General features: G+C 37.9%; 1 protein-coding gene across 4 annotated transcripts in view; it reads right to left on the bottom strand.

Moving 5' to 3' along the window:
- The window catches only part of rb1cc1 (RB1-inducible coiled-coil 1), a 311576-nt gene that overhangs the window by 14801 nt on the left and 281124 nt on the right, over window positions 1–15651 (bottom strand). For all 4 annotated transcript variants that reach the window (XM_043688321.2, XM_043688325.2, XM_043688324.2 and 1 more), the window contains 2 exons: window positions 12791–12849; window positions 5964–6091 (listed from right to left, as the gene is read on the bottom strand). In XM_043688321.2, coding sequence (XP_043544256.2) covers window positions 5964–6091; window positions 12791–12849 — 187 coding nt within the window. The remainder of the gene's footprint in view (window positions 1–5963; window positions 6092–12790; window positions 12850–15651) is intronic.

Genomic DNA, 15651 nt, shown 5'->3' with positions numbered 1-15651 from the left:
TATTGGTCTATTTCCAGTCTTCTGGCACCTTCTGTATGAGGAGTTGATTTTAAAAAACAAAAATGGGTCAGGGGCCTTGTAATGTCCTGCATTGTCTCCGTTGACAGTGTGGGATACAACTCATTTGGACCTGGAGATCCATCCACTTTTAAATACACAAAAGCCTCCAATACCTAATTTCTTCTACTAATCTATTAAAGAAATCCACAGTGCATCCTCTCGAGTGTGTACTTGCATTGTACTTCTCCTGAGTAAAGATAGATGACTTCCACTTTACACACAGATTGCTCCCTTAGTCACTACTCTTTCTCTGGTTATTCCTTTCCTCTTAACATACTTGCAGAATATCTTAATCTTCTTCTTAGTCTTGCTTGCCAGTATTTTCTCATGATGCCTCTTTGCTCTCCTAGCTGATTTCTTGAGCTCGACCATGCACTTCCTATATTCCTCTAGGGCCTCCGTTGATTTGCTCCTTTTCCAATTGTTATAGCCTCTTTTTTTTCCTTTTCATCCAGTCCTGAATATTCCTAGACATTCATGGTTCTTTGGGCTTATTGCTCCTACATTTCACCCTAAAGGGAACAAGTGGGCCTGTATTCCCAAACCTTTTTGAACATCTCCTGTTGTAAATTTGCCCTCAAGTTGTTGTTTCCAGTCTATCCTGGCCAGATCCTGCCTTACTTTAATAAAATCTGCCATACCCCAATCCAAAACCATTACTTGCAGGCCATCATTCTCCTTTTCAATAAGGAACTTAAAACAGTGTTATGGTTGCCATCACTAAAATACTAGCCCACTGCCACTGTAAACACCAGTTTGTTTCATTCTACTGATCATTCCACTCGACATATATTGAGCAAGATACTCAACTAGTTACATTATGCATCTGTAATATTTTACACACAAATATATACACAAAAATTAGAGGGTTGACTCAGAGAAATAGCATTTTGAGAGATTTTTATATATCCTCTCCTATTTTCTCATGACAGCAGAGTTGCCTGGTCAGAGATTGCAGCTGACCACCCCACACTCAATGCAAAAAGAAACAAAAGTACATGTTCAGGTTATTGAATATGAGCCACGAACCCAGGACCCTGGCGCTGTGAGGTAGCCACTGAGCCACCGTACCGCCCTTTCTACTAAAAAACTTGTCAAATTTTAACACATGGGCACAATTTTCAAATTATATTTAAAATGTTCCCATAAATAATCATGAATCAGTGTCAATAGTGGGAATAAAACACTTCCACAGTAACATATAGATAGATCTTCTAACCATATTGATCAGGTAGCAATCAAAACTGGATTATCTCTCAATTTACTGTATTAGCAGTTGAAATCATTATTTTTCGACAGCAATATATATTGTAGTATTCTGGGTTATACTTTATGTAAGCCTTTAAGATACAGTACTACACCCACACTTCACTTTTCATTTTACCATTTACTATTCCCCACGCATTAGGGATTTATCAGCTTAAAAAAGTACTTCATACAATTTTTGTGAGCTGTCACAACTGCATGTTGACTGGTGCAAACTACTTTTTAAAAAGATCTATAAAGGTGTAAAATAGTAATGAATGCAGAGCACCTGAAGTCATGCTCTTTAAATGTATTCATTAAGCCAATGGAGACGTGAATACCAAATATTAAGCAACTGTACACATCCATAGATGCCTCAATTATACAAGGTCCATAATGCATTGTAAAATCAATGATCAAATAGTAATATAGGAGCTGCTAAGAATTGAACAACACTTACAACATTAGATATCAAACTGTGCACACGTGTAATGAACTGACAATTCTAATTTCTAATAAAACTTGGATTTACTTTGAAATTAAGATGGAGAAAGACCAGATTAAGGAATTTCTTTTACATAGAATCATAGCAAGTTTTTGGATGACTAACCTTCTAGCCTTGCATTCAATCAATGTTGTTTTAGTTATTGTATTTCAAAGTCTCTTCAAACTTTTAAACTTGTATTATCACCGTGCTGCAGTGTTTTCTTTATCTGCAAGCTTTTAAACTCCATTACAGCAACACCATATAATTTTCTTCTAATAAGGCTTTCAATTCTGTGTAATTGTAATGCTGTAGTTTTGCTAGTTGTAAATTTCAAACATGTTTTCAGAGAATAGCAATACCATATCTCTGTACTGCTTACTGGAGATTTTCCCACCTACAGCTGAGATGGAGGCATCTTACTACTTAATATGTAAACTGGACACATCCCCCCCCCCTCCCCCCTTTCATGGTATAAAACACAATGCACACATATTTTGTACCATTTTTATAATAAACCTGTGGTTTTAATAAATCTTCCTGCCAGAGATGCAGTTTAAATTGTGAATACCCCACTCTTATCACAAGGTTAAATTTCATCTGTCTTCTGTCAAGAATCCTTGCTCAAATCTTTTAAATTACCTCTGTTGTCTTATGCCTACTGTTTCCTGTTGACCAGCCAATCATCCACCCATGCCAATTTATTTACTCCTCCTACCATGAGCTTTTATTTTCTGCAATAACCTTTGATGTGGCACCTTACAACATCCAAATCTCTCTTAGTCCCATTCTCCACCATTTGGCCCATATCTCTCTAAACCCTTCTTATTCACATATCCATCTAGATGCCTTTTAAATTAGATTAGATTGCCTACAGAATTAAACAGATCCTTCGGCTCAACAAGTCCACACCGACCCTCCGAAGAGCAACCCACCCAAACCCATTCCCCTATATTTACCCCTGACCAATGCACCTAACACTACAGGCAATTTAGCATGGCCGATTCACCTAACCTGCACGTCTTTTGGACTGTGGGAGGAAACCCACGCAGACACTGGGAGAATGTGCAAACTCTACACAGACAGTTGCCCGAGACGGGAATTGAATCTGGGTCCCTGGCACTGTGAGACAGCAGTGCTAACTGCTGAGCCACCGTGTCGCCCTAAACGTTGTAATTGTATCAGTCTCCACCACTTCCACTGGCAGCTCATTCCACACACGCACCACCCGGTGTGAAGTTGCCCCTTAGGTCACTTTTATATCTTTCCCCTCTCAACCTAAACCAATGCCCTCTAGTTCTGGACTCTCCCACCCCAGGAAAAAGACCTTGACTATTTACACTATCCATGCCCCTCATGATTTTATAAACTTCTATAAGGTCACTCCTCAGCCTCTGATGCTCCTGGGAAAACAGCCCCAGACTATTCAGCCTCTCCCTATAGCTCAAATCCTCCAACTCTGGCAACATCCTTGTAAATCTTTTCTGAACCCTTTCGAGTTTCACAACAACTTTCCAATAGGAAGGAGACCTGAATTGCACGCAAAATTCCAAAAGTGGCCTAACAAATGTCCTGTACAGTTACAACATGATCTTCCAACTCTTTTATTCAAAGAACTGACCGATAAAGGCAAGCATATCAAATGGCTTCTTCACTATCCTATCTACCTGCGACGTTTCTACTTTTAAGGAACTATGAAGCTGCACACCAAGGTCTTTGTTCAGCAACACTACGCAGGACCTTACCATTAAGTGAATAAGTTCTACCCTGATTTTTGTTTAGATTAGATTTCCTACAGTGCAGAAACAGGCCCTTCGGCCCAACAAGTCCACACCAACCCTCCGAAGAGTAAGCCACCCAGATCCACACAGTTATCACTTTGGGCAATTTAACATGGCCAATTCACCTGACCCGCAAATCTTTGGACTGTGGGAGGAAACCCACGCAGATATGGGGAGAATATGCAAACTCCATGCAGACAGTCGCCAGAGAGTGGAATCGAACCCGGGTCCCTTGTGCTGCAAAGCAGCAGTGCTAACCACTGAGCCATTTGCCTTTCCAAAATGTAGCACTTCAAATTTATCTAAATTAAACTCTATCTGCCTGTCATTGGCCCATTCACTGCCTTCCTGGGTCCCATCCCAACCTCCACGATCTTCCCCCACCCAACCTTGTGGCACCGAGAGCAATCAAGATATCACTACCCTTGAGGACCTATATTTAAACTCCTGCCTAACTTCCTATATTCTCTCCTCAGAATCTCATCCTTTTCTCTTCCGGTTGAAATTTTTTTTTGCTGTTCGTGGTAAGACCTTTCTAACTGTTTTTACTTCACAAAAAAAATCCAAAAGTTATGTTTAACTGTTAAAGAACTGCAGCCTCATGCGAATATGTTTCAGTGATTAGCCACCATAGTAACCTGCTTCAAAAATTTAACACCTGATCTATCAAGACATGTTTCATTGAGAGATCTGACCTGTTCAGTATTACATCATATGAGATGCATTCACTGTTACATCAGTAACTTCATTACTGTACAACACTTGTCTCAGCCAGTGCTCAATTTGCCTCTGTGCCACTCATCTTAGTAAGAATCTCAATCAATAAAGCCTTGTAGCTAAGGCTATATGCTTCAGCATTTTTACACACTTAGCACCGTTGACACAGGTTTTGCAGTCAGGTATTCATTGATGAAAGCCATATCAGTTAAACAGATTGTCTAATAGACTGTCTATTTGGTTAAGAAGTATACAACGAGAGAGCATAAACTAAGAACGTAAGAACTAGGAGCAGGAGTAGGCAATTCAGTCCCTTGAGCTGCTCTGCCATTTATTATGATCATGATTAATCTCATCCCTATCCCAAATTCATTTACCTCCCTGCTCGCCATAATCCTTCAATCCATTCATTACCAACTAAAAATCTATCCATCTCATCAAATGTCCTGGTATCACAACACTCACAGAATTCCACAGATTCATGATCTTTTAAGAGAAGTAATTTCTCCTCATTCTTTTTTCAAGTATGCTACCCTTTACCCTAAAACTATGACCTCTTGTTCTAGATTGCCCTGCATGAATAAACAGCCTTTATACACCTAGTTTGTCAACTCCCTTTAGCATTTTATTTACCTAAGTTTGCTCATGTTTTTGGGCTGGACACATGCTGCTGTAAAAAATTATCCTGGTCAGAATCTAGGAATTTATTCCCCTCTCTGCCCTTTACATACATCAATTCCAATCTACATTCTGATTATTAAAATCCCAAATTATGACAATTCTATAATGTTTGGACCTCTCCTTATAGACTTATTCCTCTGTATCCTTTGGTGCAAGTTATTACAATATACAAACAATCAAATTCAAAAAATCTCATTTATGATTTAATAATATGACTATAAAACCATTTTTTATAGGGTGTCTGTTAAAGATGCAGAAGTTTTCAGTATGGAGACTGGTCATTTGGCTGAATGCACTTACGCTATTTTATTGTCATAAAACCCAGTAAATCTTAGTCAACAGCAATAAGGATGTGGGGAAATTTAAAACTTGCTGATTTCAATGAGTACCAACTCTAGATTGTCACAGCACAGCTTGTAGAGAAGTTCAGAGTGACAAATTTGCATGTGCCTGACAACCTGAATTCAAAATCAGCTTGAGGGGTCAAATGAGAGTGAATATTGAGTGTAACAAACAACCCACACCTGCTCTCCACAATTTCCAATTTCTGTAAAATGAGGCTCACAAACAAAAGTGTTATCTGGAGCCGTAGGTGGAGTCAGATAATACAGTACAGACACAGCCATCGGTTCAGTGGCTGCTTAGAAAATTATTTTAATAATAACTTGTTTTTGGGAAAAGTCCCAGTCTCATCCATTCAATGCCTGTTAAATGCTAGCAAATTTTTAAAACTAAAAAACTTTCATTTTAAGATCACAGAAAACCTTGCAATCTGCATACAAGCAACAATTTAGTTATTTACTTACTATTCATATTGAAGGTTTCTATGACATAAACAGAACATGGACTGCTGATTGAAATATAATTACACAATTCAATGACTATTATGACCTGAAAATAACTGAAGTGCATGCAAAAATAAATAACATGCACATACACGTAGAAAGAATAACTTTGTATGGACGCTCTATATTAAATGCATAAAAATTACTCACCTGGCTTAAGATCTAGTGCTCCCAGTGACTCTGAATGTAAGAAATAAAGGGTTGGGCCAACAGTAAATAGAACGTAGTTATCATGACGTTCATCCAAGATAATAAGTACTAAATCCCCAACTTGGAAACTGCAAGAGAAAGTAATAAAATATCAACAGTAAATCGGAATTTCACTAAGCTTTTAATCAAATTCCAAACTGGTTATACGTCAGTACATTTACTTAAAAACCTTTGTCAAATTATATCCCACGGACATTAAATGGCATTACCATTGCTGAATGCTTCATCATCCTCATCAAAATCCTGGTGCAAAAGAGGTGCACACGAATGACCAGAAGTTTAACTGAACTTGCAAGTAACTATTCCAATTTAAAGTTCAAGTCAGAGGTTAGGCATTCTGTGGCAATTAACTCACCCCCTGGCTCCTGAAAACATGTCCAATTGTCCACAGGGAAGGTAAAAACCAGGAGCAAGATAGAATATATTCCAAATGATTAGATAATTGCAGATCAAAATATTTAAGAAGCTTAACACCATCCATGCCAAAGCAACCCACTTGATTGGAATCTTATCATCTTAGATATTCACTTCTTCCTCCATCTGAAAACCATGATTGTTCAGTGTACTACCCACAAAGTGCACTGCAACAACTCAGCAAGATTTATTTGATAGCATCTCCTGAAACTATGACTTCCAAGAGGGAGAACAGGAGAATGGAATCACTGTCAAGTCTCTCTACAAGTCTTGGTTGGTATATTTTGTTGTCCCTTTATCTGTTAGTTCAAAACATATGACCCTTCGCAACACATTTTGGTAGTACTTTCACCAATGAACAACAGTAGTTTAGGCAGCAACATGGGACTTGTGATAAACACACATTGCCAACAAAGCATACGTCATAAATGACTGAAAATAAAAAGCTTGTTCCAAAAAACAATGAAGATGGCCACTAATTTTGGAAGGTACATAGGATTTGTGGACTTAGATTAAAAAAGTCATTTTTTCTATCATAGTAATCATTTACTCTCGTCACCAATTGCTCAAATTGCACTGGATACTCCATGAATACAGAGCAGGTTTTAGTTATCCATGTTTATTTTCCTAGTTTTGTAATCATAGCATAACTAAAGGAAAGATTTTGCTTCAAAAGATCAAAGTTTCTTCAGAAAGTCAGTACAGATTCTTGAGGCTTTCAACTTATCACAATATCATACTTTAATGTATAAACTCTATTATTGTGCCCCTCCACTGCAGTCTAGTATATTAACATACATCATGAGGAGCAGAGGTAATAAAACTGATCCTGGCAATATCCACCATAAACCTTCCTTCAGTCCCAAAAAACAACAGTTCACTATCAGTCTTTGATTTCTTTCACACAATTTGTTAATGTTGTTCCTGTTGATCTAAGCATTCTAAAAGTGCTTAGTCCATTGTGTTGTAGAGTGTCAAAAGCCTTTTAGAAATTAATCTATATCACATCAAATGGCTTTTGGATTTAAACATTCTGTAACTACATCAAAAAACTCTAGCAAATTTGATAAATAAAATTTATCCTCAAGAACTGGAAACTAGATTTCCTTAACTAACTCACATTTGCTTAACTATTACTTTTGTTCCAAATTAACATTTTTCTAAGTGTCACTGGAGGTTAAACTGATTGAATGAAAGTTGCTGGGATGATATTTACAACCTTTCCTGAACAAGAATATCACATCAGCAATTCTCTAGTGCTCTGGAATCACACGAGTCGAAGCAAGTTTGGAAACTTATGGTGAGTGCCTCTAAAATTTCCACTCTCACTTCAGTATCTTCAGATGGATCTCATCCAGTCCTGCTCCCATATCAAATTTAAATACAGATGAATAACTCTATCAAGCTTAAAGATTTCAAGTCCCTGAGCTATCTCCTCTTTTTCTATGATATGGGTAATAACTTCTTTCTAAATAAATATAGATACGAAGTGTTAATTAAATACTTCAACTATGCCTTCTACTCCCAGGTCAAAATTCCCTTTCTCCCCCCCAAATCAGCCCATCACTTCCATTTACCAGTGTTTCCTTGAATTTTTAAAAAAAATAATATTTTGGATGTGTTGTGATATACCTCTGTAGCCACAACATCCTTGAACCTGTATCTTCTGACATCAGAGGGATTGACACTACTACTCAAGCACAAGACTCCTGAGACTCAATTTAAAAATCTTTTGAAGAACCAGCCACAACCTCCACCAAGACTCAAGGTCAACACTGCAATATATAATGCCTTTAGATAAAAAAAAAACATTTAACAGAGCATCTCCCCTTGCCTTGTATCTTGTTTGTTCATGTTATTGTTTGTGTTTCAAAACTGCAAAATAATCTTTCAGAATTTTAGTAACTGTCATAATTTATACTGATTAACCAAATCAAGATGTTAGTTTAAAGTAACCTCTTTAATGCGGTTTAGTCTTCATAGCGGTAATGCATGTCCTAGTACATATTGAATGTTTCTGTTTAAAAATGGAAAACTTGACATAACAATTTCAGAATCAAAAATATTTATTTACACTTCCATATTTACACCTGGTTGAAACAATAATGGATTTAAAAATACCATCTAATTGGTGGTTTTCTGTGCATTGCATCTCATGCATAAAGTTTGGCAGGATGTGGAAAGGAAAATTGAAATATTATGTGGCCAGAGGGTTGGTCAGCTGAAAAGGATTCATATTTTAAGGTCATGGAATCCATTTCCAGATAAGGATAGCCTACACAGTAACTATTATCCGAATGGAGTGGAAACAACAGATTTGCAGAGATACTAAATACAGAATAAAGTGGAGTGGAAAAATAGTTTTGATCTTAACAAGGTTAATACAGCTATTCCAATAGAAGTTGATAACTTTGGGGGGAAAAAAAAAAGAGAGAATATTGTACAGAAAGAGGATGTATTTGAGGTTAATAACAGACATCATTTATGGAAGCAGATTAAAAATAGAAGCGCATGGCAAGTGGTGAGAGATGTTGAGCTATGAGTTACAGCATAGTTTAGTGACACAGCAGAAATTTATTTTATTAGTGATAGACTGCAAGCAAGACAGAAAGATACCCAAGGTGGTCTTGTCAACGACTGAAACCTGAAACTTTCACATTGAATCAGAGCAATGTGATCAGTACAAAGATTTTCTGAAGGGGCAAATGGACTTTTTCTCTCCTCTCTGCACTCCCATCTTCCCCCAATAGTTAAAGACTAGGGAGTATTACTGCCATTGTGTAATGATCAAAATGTTAATAACCAGATTTTAGAACAAATGATAGGAAAATAAAAATGTACAGAAAGATGAAATAATAAACATTCTTATGGTTTCAATGTTGGTTAATAGCACATCCAAGACAGCTATTAAAGCTTATTTTAGTTCCGAATCATTGCATCAGGCAAAGCAAGACCTGACTTGCAAAATTCATATCAATAGCAAATGTCCGGTTTGAATTGTCCAATATTAACCGGTGTTGTTTTCATTTCTACCGATAAGTTAATGCTTCGATGTAACCTAAGTGTACTTTTGCAAATGATTTAAATATGACCTTGTTCCAAATGTTAGTCCAAATGCTTTCCTGAAGGACTTTGTTCCAATTTTGTAACACAAGTTTCCTCAATTTCCATACCAGAGGAGCTATTCTTGCAGACTGTTCCCTTATGTAGAAGTGAATCACTCCACCCAGAGGCTGAAGTGAGAACTGATCAAGTTAGTTTATTTCAATGGCATGTAAATAAATGAGACAATTCAGTAACGCAAACCCCTTCACTATCTGGTCAGGAGGAAATAATTTTATTTACCGTCTCAGATAAATAAACAATAAAACAACAATAATCCAAGTCACAGGAAATCAAGACAAGCTAATTTGCAGGTGACCACTAATAAAGAGTTCAGTAATCTAAGCCAGCAAATCAAAAGGCGAAAACGAAATCAATGTCTGACATTCCTGAGCAAAAGGCCAATGACCCAGATTCTGTAGAAATAATGAAAAAGCTATCAGTACACTCAATCATTAAAACATCATATTGAAAAGCAACGTCTGTGAAACACAAGTGCAGCTAAATGTGAAAATCCAGAAGTTGCAGTTTAAGCTCCCTTAAAACTACAAAACTACACTCCACTATCACCTGATGAAGGAGCGATGCTCCGAAAGCTAGTGTGCTTTCGATTAAACCAAAGTTTTCTTCTCTACTGTTGATTACCATTTTTGATGTTTATTCAGTTCTGTTGGAGAAGTATCCAATTGGTCTCTGTTTCAGATTTGACATCAATAAGGAAAATAGCCCTTACTGCAATGTCACTCACATCACCTAGTATGCTCGTTTAAAATTTGGAGCAGCAAACAAAGGCTCACTGAGCTTTTCAAAATCATAGTGCCATACTCATACAGCACGGAAACAGACCCTTCGCTACAACCAGCCCATGCCGAACATAATCCCAAACTAAACTAGTCCCTGTCGTCGTTAATGATGCAGCTGCTGTGCATGATGAAGAACATGATGTTCCTTGTTGTTGTGGTATATGGGGAGATGTGCTTCTGCTTCTACCTATGCAGTCCGGGGCAATATTCAACTTTAATCCACTGTGTCCCATGTATGTCCCTTGAGTGTTAGCACATTCTCTTTTGGTGACCATTATGTCAGGAATTATGTCAATATTTGCTGGAAGATGACTTCCAGTTGTTCGAACTGCCTTTCCCAGACATCTTTGTACAAGAAGATCGTCTAAGTTTGCTGCATAATTAGATAATCTTGTCACTACTTGTTCAGACTTTCAAAGAGTTGGAGCATTTCAGAGCCTGAACAGCAAGACTCCACACTGATATAACCAGTTTCGAGATATGAAGGCAGAGATTTCCTTCTCACTGGCAGTCAATGGAACCAGCCAGTACACCTGGAGAACATCACTGAGTATTGTAGGCTGCTTCACATCACCTATCTATGCAATCCTTCAGTTTCACTGCAGCTTTACTTGATTCACCCTCGAACACTAAGACTAATGTTCGTTTGATAATCAAGGATTTATTTAAAACCATTTGCACTCTGAAGTGCATTTTTACAGGATTCACAGCTGCAGTCAGAGAAATAGCCTGGTCTGCTATGCTCTTTGATGACTCCTATTCGTGCTCATGGTGTTATGCTTTTCCCTTGAGCTTCCATTAGTTAGCCTCAACTATTGATGAGGCTCCTTTCATTTCCCCTATCTCATTGGTTCTCAGTTTCCTGTCATTCATACTATGTTTTCTAGTTGTTTGGGTGACTAGGGAGGGTTTCTTCTGCAACAGGAGTTTATGAAGTCACTCAGTCATCAGCCAGTGTGGTGAATTGCTTTTACCCAGTCACATTCTACTTCCTTAGGTGCATTTTTATTGGGGAGAATATGGAGTTTTTGAATGCAAAGAGAATTAGTTTACAGAAATATTCTAAAGCGGTTTCTAATTTAAGAATCCATGCCAATAGTTAAAAACAAGCTGCTTAAGCGTCAAATTCCAGGTACATTTGGCCAGGCCATTTCCTGAGGGTATGGAATTTTCAATTTTATGCCTCCAGCACAAACCGGTACGCTTAAGATAGTCTTTTTTACTGCCACGTAAATCAGTGGTACTTTCCACAGATAAGAGGGAGTAAAAATGTCCACTATACCTCAGGGATGAGATCAATGGTCATAATGAAGTGGATAAGAGTTAAGGTGTCCACTTTGGTAGGAAAAACTGTGTCATTAAACAGTTTTTGATGTGCAAAGAGAATGTGGTGCCCTTGTACACCAGTCACTGAAAGCAGGCATGCAGGTGCAGCAAGCAGTTACGAAGACAAATGGTATGTTGCTCTTCATTGTAAGAAGGTTTGAGTATAGGAAAAATTAAGTCTAACTGCAGCTGTACAGGACCTTAGAAGACACAGTTGGAATACTGTGTCTTTGGTCTCCATATGCAAGAAAAAAAAAGACATACTTCCCAAAGAGGGTGTGCAGCAAACATTCATCAGACTTATTCATAAGAGGAGAGATTAGGTTCACTTGCTTATGTTCAGTAGAGTTTAGAAGAATGGGAGGTAATCATAACTAAGTATAAAATTTTGATAGTGCTGGGATTGTGTGTTAGTACAATGGGCTTGCCATTTTACACTAAGATGAGGAGAAAGCTCTTCAGAGGGCTGTGAACTTGCAGAAATGTCTATGACAGAAGACTGAAGGTCAAGTGACTATGTTTAAGAAAGAACTCAATAGATTTCTAGAGGCTAAAAAAGTGTCAAGAGGTATGAGAGAGAACAGGAGAATGACACTGTGATAGAGGACCAGCCGCGACCATGCTGAATTGTCGAATGGATTGAATGGGCAGAATCCCTTACTCCTGCGTCTTTTATCTTTCTTTTTAAAAGCTGCTTATTGAATTCCTTGCCTTGTTCACACAAATCCCAGATATCCAATGCAGTGATTTATGCTGTTTTGAATTTCCAGAAACAAGAATTTAAAAAAAAAATCACATGGAAAGTCTATTGGCAACAGTAACTAACCACACTGGTAATGACAAGGTCTGAGCCAATATCTTAAATGACTGCTTTTGAGATTGATGGTGGAGGATTACAGTGAAGAGGAACGAAGAATCAAAAACAAAATCTCTTCATGAACCAACACTTATACAATCTAACCTCAAAAGTATGTTGATGTCTTCCAGTATCAGTTATGCAAATCAGTTTTTCATTATGCAGCTAAATCCATACATTATAAAGAAATGGATAGGTACAATTTCAAAACATACCTATAAAAAGAGTTCAGTGACATTATACTTTAATGACTGGGAAATACTTACTCTCGAATAGCTATTTTGTCAGAATGTCTGGAAGATACAGAAGACATGCTCTGAGACATCTGGAAAAGCAAAAAGTCAAACATTAGCCCAAGAAATATCATAATTATTACATCGTGATTTTTTCCAAATAGATTTTAGATATTGTAGCCAAACACAAGAGCTTGCTGTTTCGGCTGGTAATGGTCCCAGATCAGAGCTCATAATCTAATTACATAACCCAATACCCTTTCACATTTCCTTTGAGTGTTTACCTACTTGTCTCTCAAATGTCTCATATTCTTGAGGTATTTGGTCAGAGACAAAAACTGCTCCCATTGATGGAAAAAGTGGAGGACACCATTTCACAAAATTAGAAGTAAATGAATGAAAGCTCTTTTTTCTTTACAAAGCACAGCAATTGGTGAGGCGAGAGGAGGTGGAATATGCTGCTTGAGAGATTGATGCTTATTCAGTAATTTTGATCCATCAAGATACAGATATGGTGAAATGTTTTTAAGACATGATGTGTGAAATGGAGAGGGTACCTAGTTCATGTGGATTCCCATGTGCTTGCTTCTACCAATGAATATTGTGGACTTGATTACGTCTTGGTGAACAGCTGCAGTGTTTGTGTCTTGTAGACAATAAATAATGTTCCTGATTTATTCCTGATGAAGGGCTTTTGCCCGAAATGTCGATTTTACTGCTCCTCGGATGCTGCCTGAACTGCTGTGCTCTTCCAGCATCACTAATCCAGAATCTAGTTTCCAGCATCTGCAGTCATTGTTTTTACCTAATAAATAATGTTGTTATTGTGATGGATTTAATGATTAATACATATGTGGCTATGGTGTCACTCATGTCACTACGGTGTCACTGAGCCATGATCCAACTTGTGTTCTTGGAGCTGCACGCATGCTGGCAGATAAAAAACAATCCAAAGAACAGCTGACATGTGCTGTATGAATGGTGGAAAAGCTTTCAAGTGGTGAGTCAATCAATAGTGAATACCCAATCTTGCACCTGCTTTTGTAGCCATAGAATATGGCTGATTCAGATGAACTAGAAACATGTGTCAACTGGGGGTTTAAGTGATAGTACTGTTAGTAAGTCTAAGGGCTGGTAGAGAGACTCTCTTGTTGAAGACAGTCATTGCGTGCTATTATAGGTAATATCTGTTGGGGATAAAGGAGAACCATTGGAGAACAGCAGCTTGCTAATCCACAACCATTTCCAGTGAGAAGGTCAAGGGCCAGTAGCTGGTGACACCCCCTCCCTAAAAAGGTACTACTGTTATTACCTATACCAAATGGAGTGCAGTTCAAGGCAGAAGCTCACCACCACCTTTTCAAGGACAACTGTGGCTGGGCAGTAAATGCTGGTCTAGCCAGCGATGCCAGCATTTCATAAATGAACTTTTAATAAACCAATTGCTGTTCACAAAAACAACAACTCATGGTGTAATGGGTAGCGTATTGGCATCAACAGAGGATTTGTAGGTTAATAGGGAGCAGAAAATAAACATAAATTGCTCTTTTTCAAATTAGCAAGATGTAATGAGTGATATGCCACAGGATATGGCGATGGAACCTCAACTGTGTAAAATTTATTTAAATGCCATGGATGAAGGGACAGAAAATGTAGTTGCTAACTTTGATGCTGAGAGAAAGCAAGTTGTGAAGAGGATATTGAGGTTACAAAGAAATACAGATAGGTTATGTGAGTGGGTGAAGATGTGGCAAATGAAGGAAAATGAGAAAATGTGAAGTTCTCCATTTTGGTAGGAAGAATAAAAAGGAAAAAAATCTAAATGGCAAGAAATTCCACAGCTGTGAGAAGTAGAAGGATCTGTGTTTTCATGCCCAAAATGGTTAGTATACAGGTGTAGCTATTAGGAACATTGTGTTGTCATTTATTGTGAGGGAAGTTGAATACAACTATGATTTGGAGAAGGTTGTGCTTCAGTTGCACAGGGCACTGCTGAGACTGCAGTTGAAATGCTGTGCAGTTGACGAAACTAATACTTGGAACTGGGGAGGGGGTAATGCTGTTATGTTATGAGGGAAAGCTGGAGCTGAAAAGTAAGAGGTGACTGAAATGAAACAAGATCCTGAGAAGTCTTGACAGAGCATACATGGAGAGAACATTTCCTTTTATTAGAAAATCTCAAACTAGGTGTTGCTATTTAAAAGTATCTTTTCAAGATAATGAAAGTGAAGCCCTCAAATTTTTTTTAAAGTCAAAGTTAGATAGACTCTTAAGGGGGTGAAAAGTTATCAGAGCTAAGATGAGAATGTAGATTTAAGGTTACAATCAGATCACATTTGATCTGATTGAATATCAGAGCTGGCTAGATTGTTCAGATGTATAGGTGGCATTAATATTGCTTGCTACTTCCTCCCAATCCTTAATGCCAATTTCTGTCTTTAAAAACTATTTTATAATTCATAAAAGCTAAAATCAATTAACATATACATTCTTCCAGAAGTTACTCAGGGACACTTCCTATTGATCAGCTCAGTAACAAAACTGGCAGATTTTCTGTTGTGCCTCAGTCAGAAAACTGTATGCAGCAAAAGGATACATAAAATTGAAGTAATAGGGTGGGCATTGCAGCAGTGGGAACGAGGTTGGTGGAAGAGAAAGCAGTACCTTGAATCTTCATTTAGAATAAGAGTTCCTAAGTCACAGCTCACAATTACCACTGCGGTTGTGGGGCAAGCAACTGGATTAGCTGACTTGGAACCTACAATAGTGACTGTGAAACTTCTGGTGAAACAGTACCGGGAGCCAGTTATTGTTTATGTCCGTGTATGATTAAATCAGTGTGTCCTAACAGACTTGTCTCAGAAACCTCAGAGTGCCTCCAAAATGGCTCTCTA

The sequence above is a fragment of the Chiloscyllium plagiosum genome, unplaced genomic scaffold, assembly GCF_037043375.1.
Source record: "Chiloscyllium plagiosum isolate Xiang-an unplaced genomic scaffold, Cpla_swu_hap1 HiC_scaffold_4, whole genome shotgun sequence".
NCBI lineage: Eukaryota > Metazoa > Chordata > Chondrichthyes > Orectolobiformes > Hemiscylliidae > Chiloscyllium > Chiloscyllium plagiosum.
The sequence above is the reverse complement of the archived record's forward strand: the minus strand, read 5'-3'. Positions and strand labels throughout refer to the sequence as shown.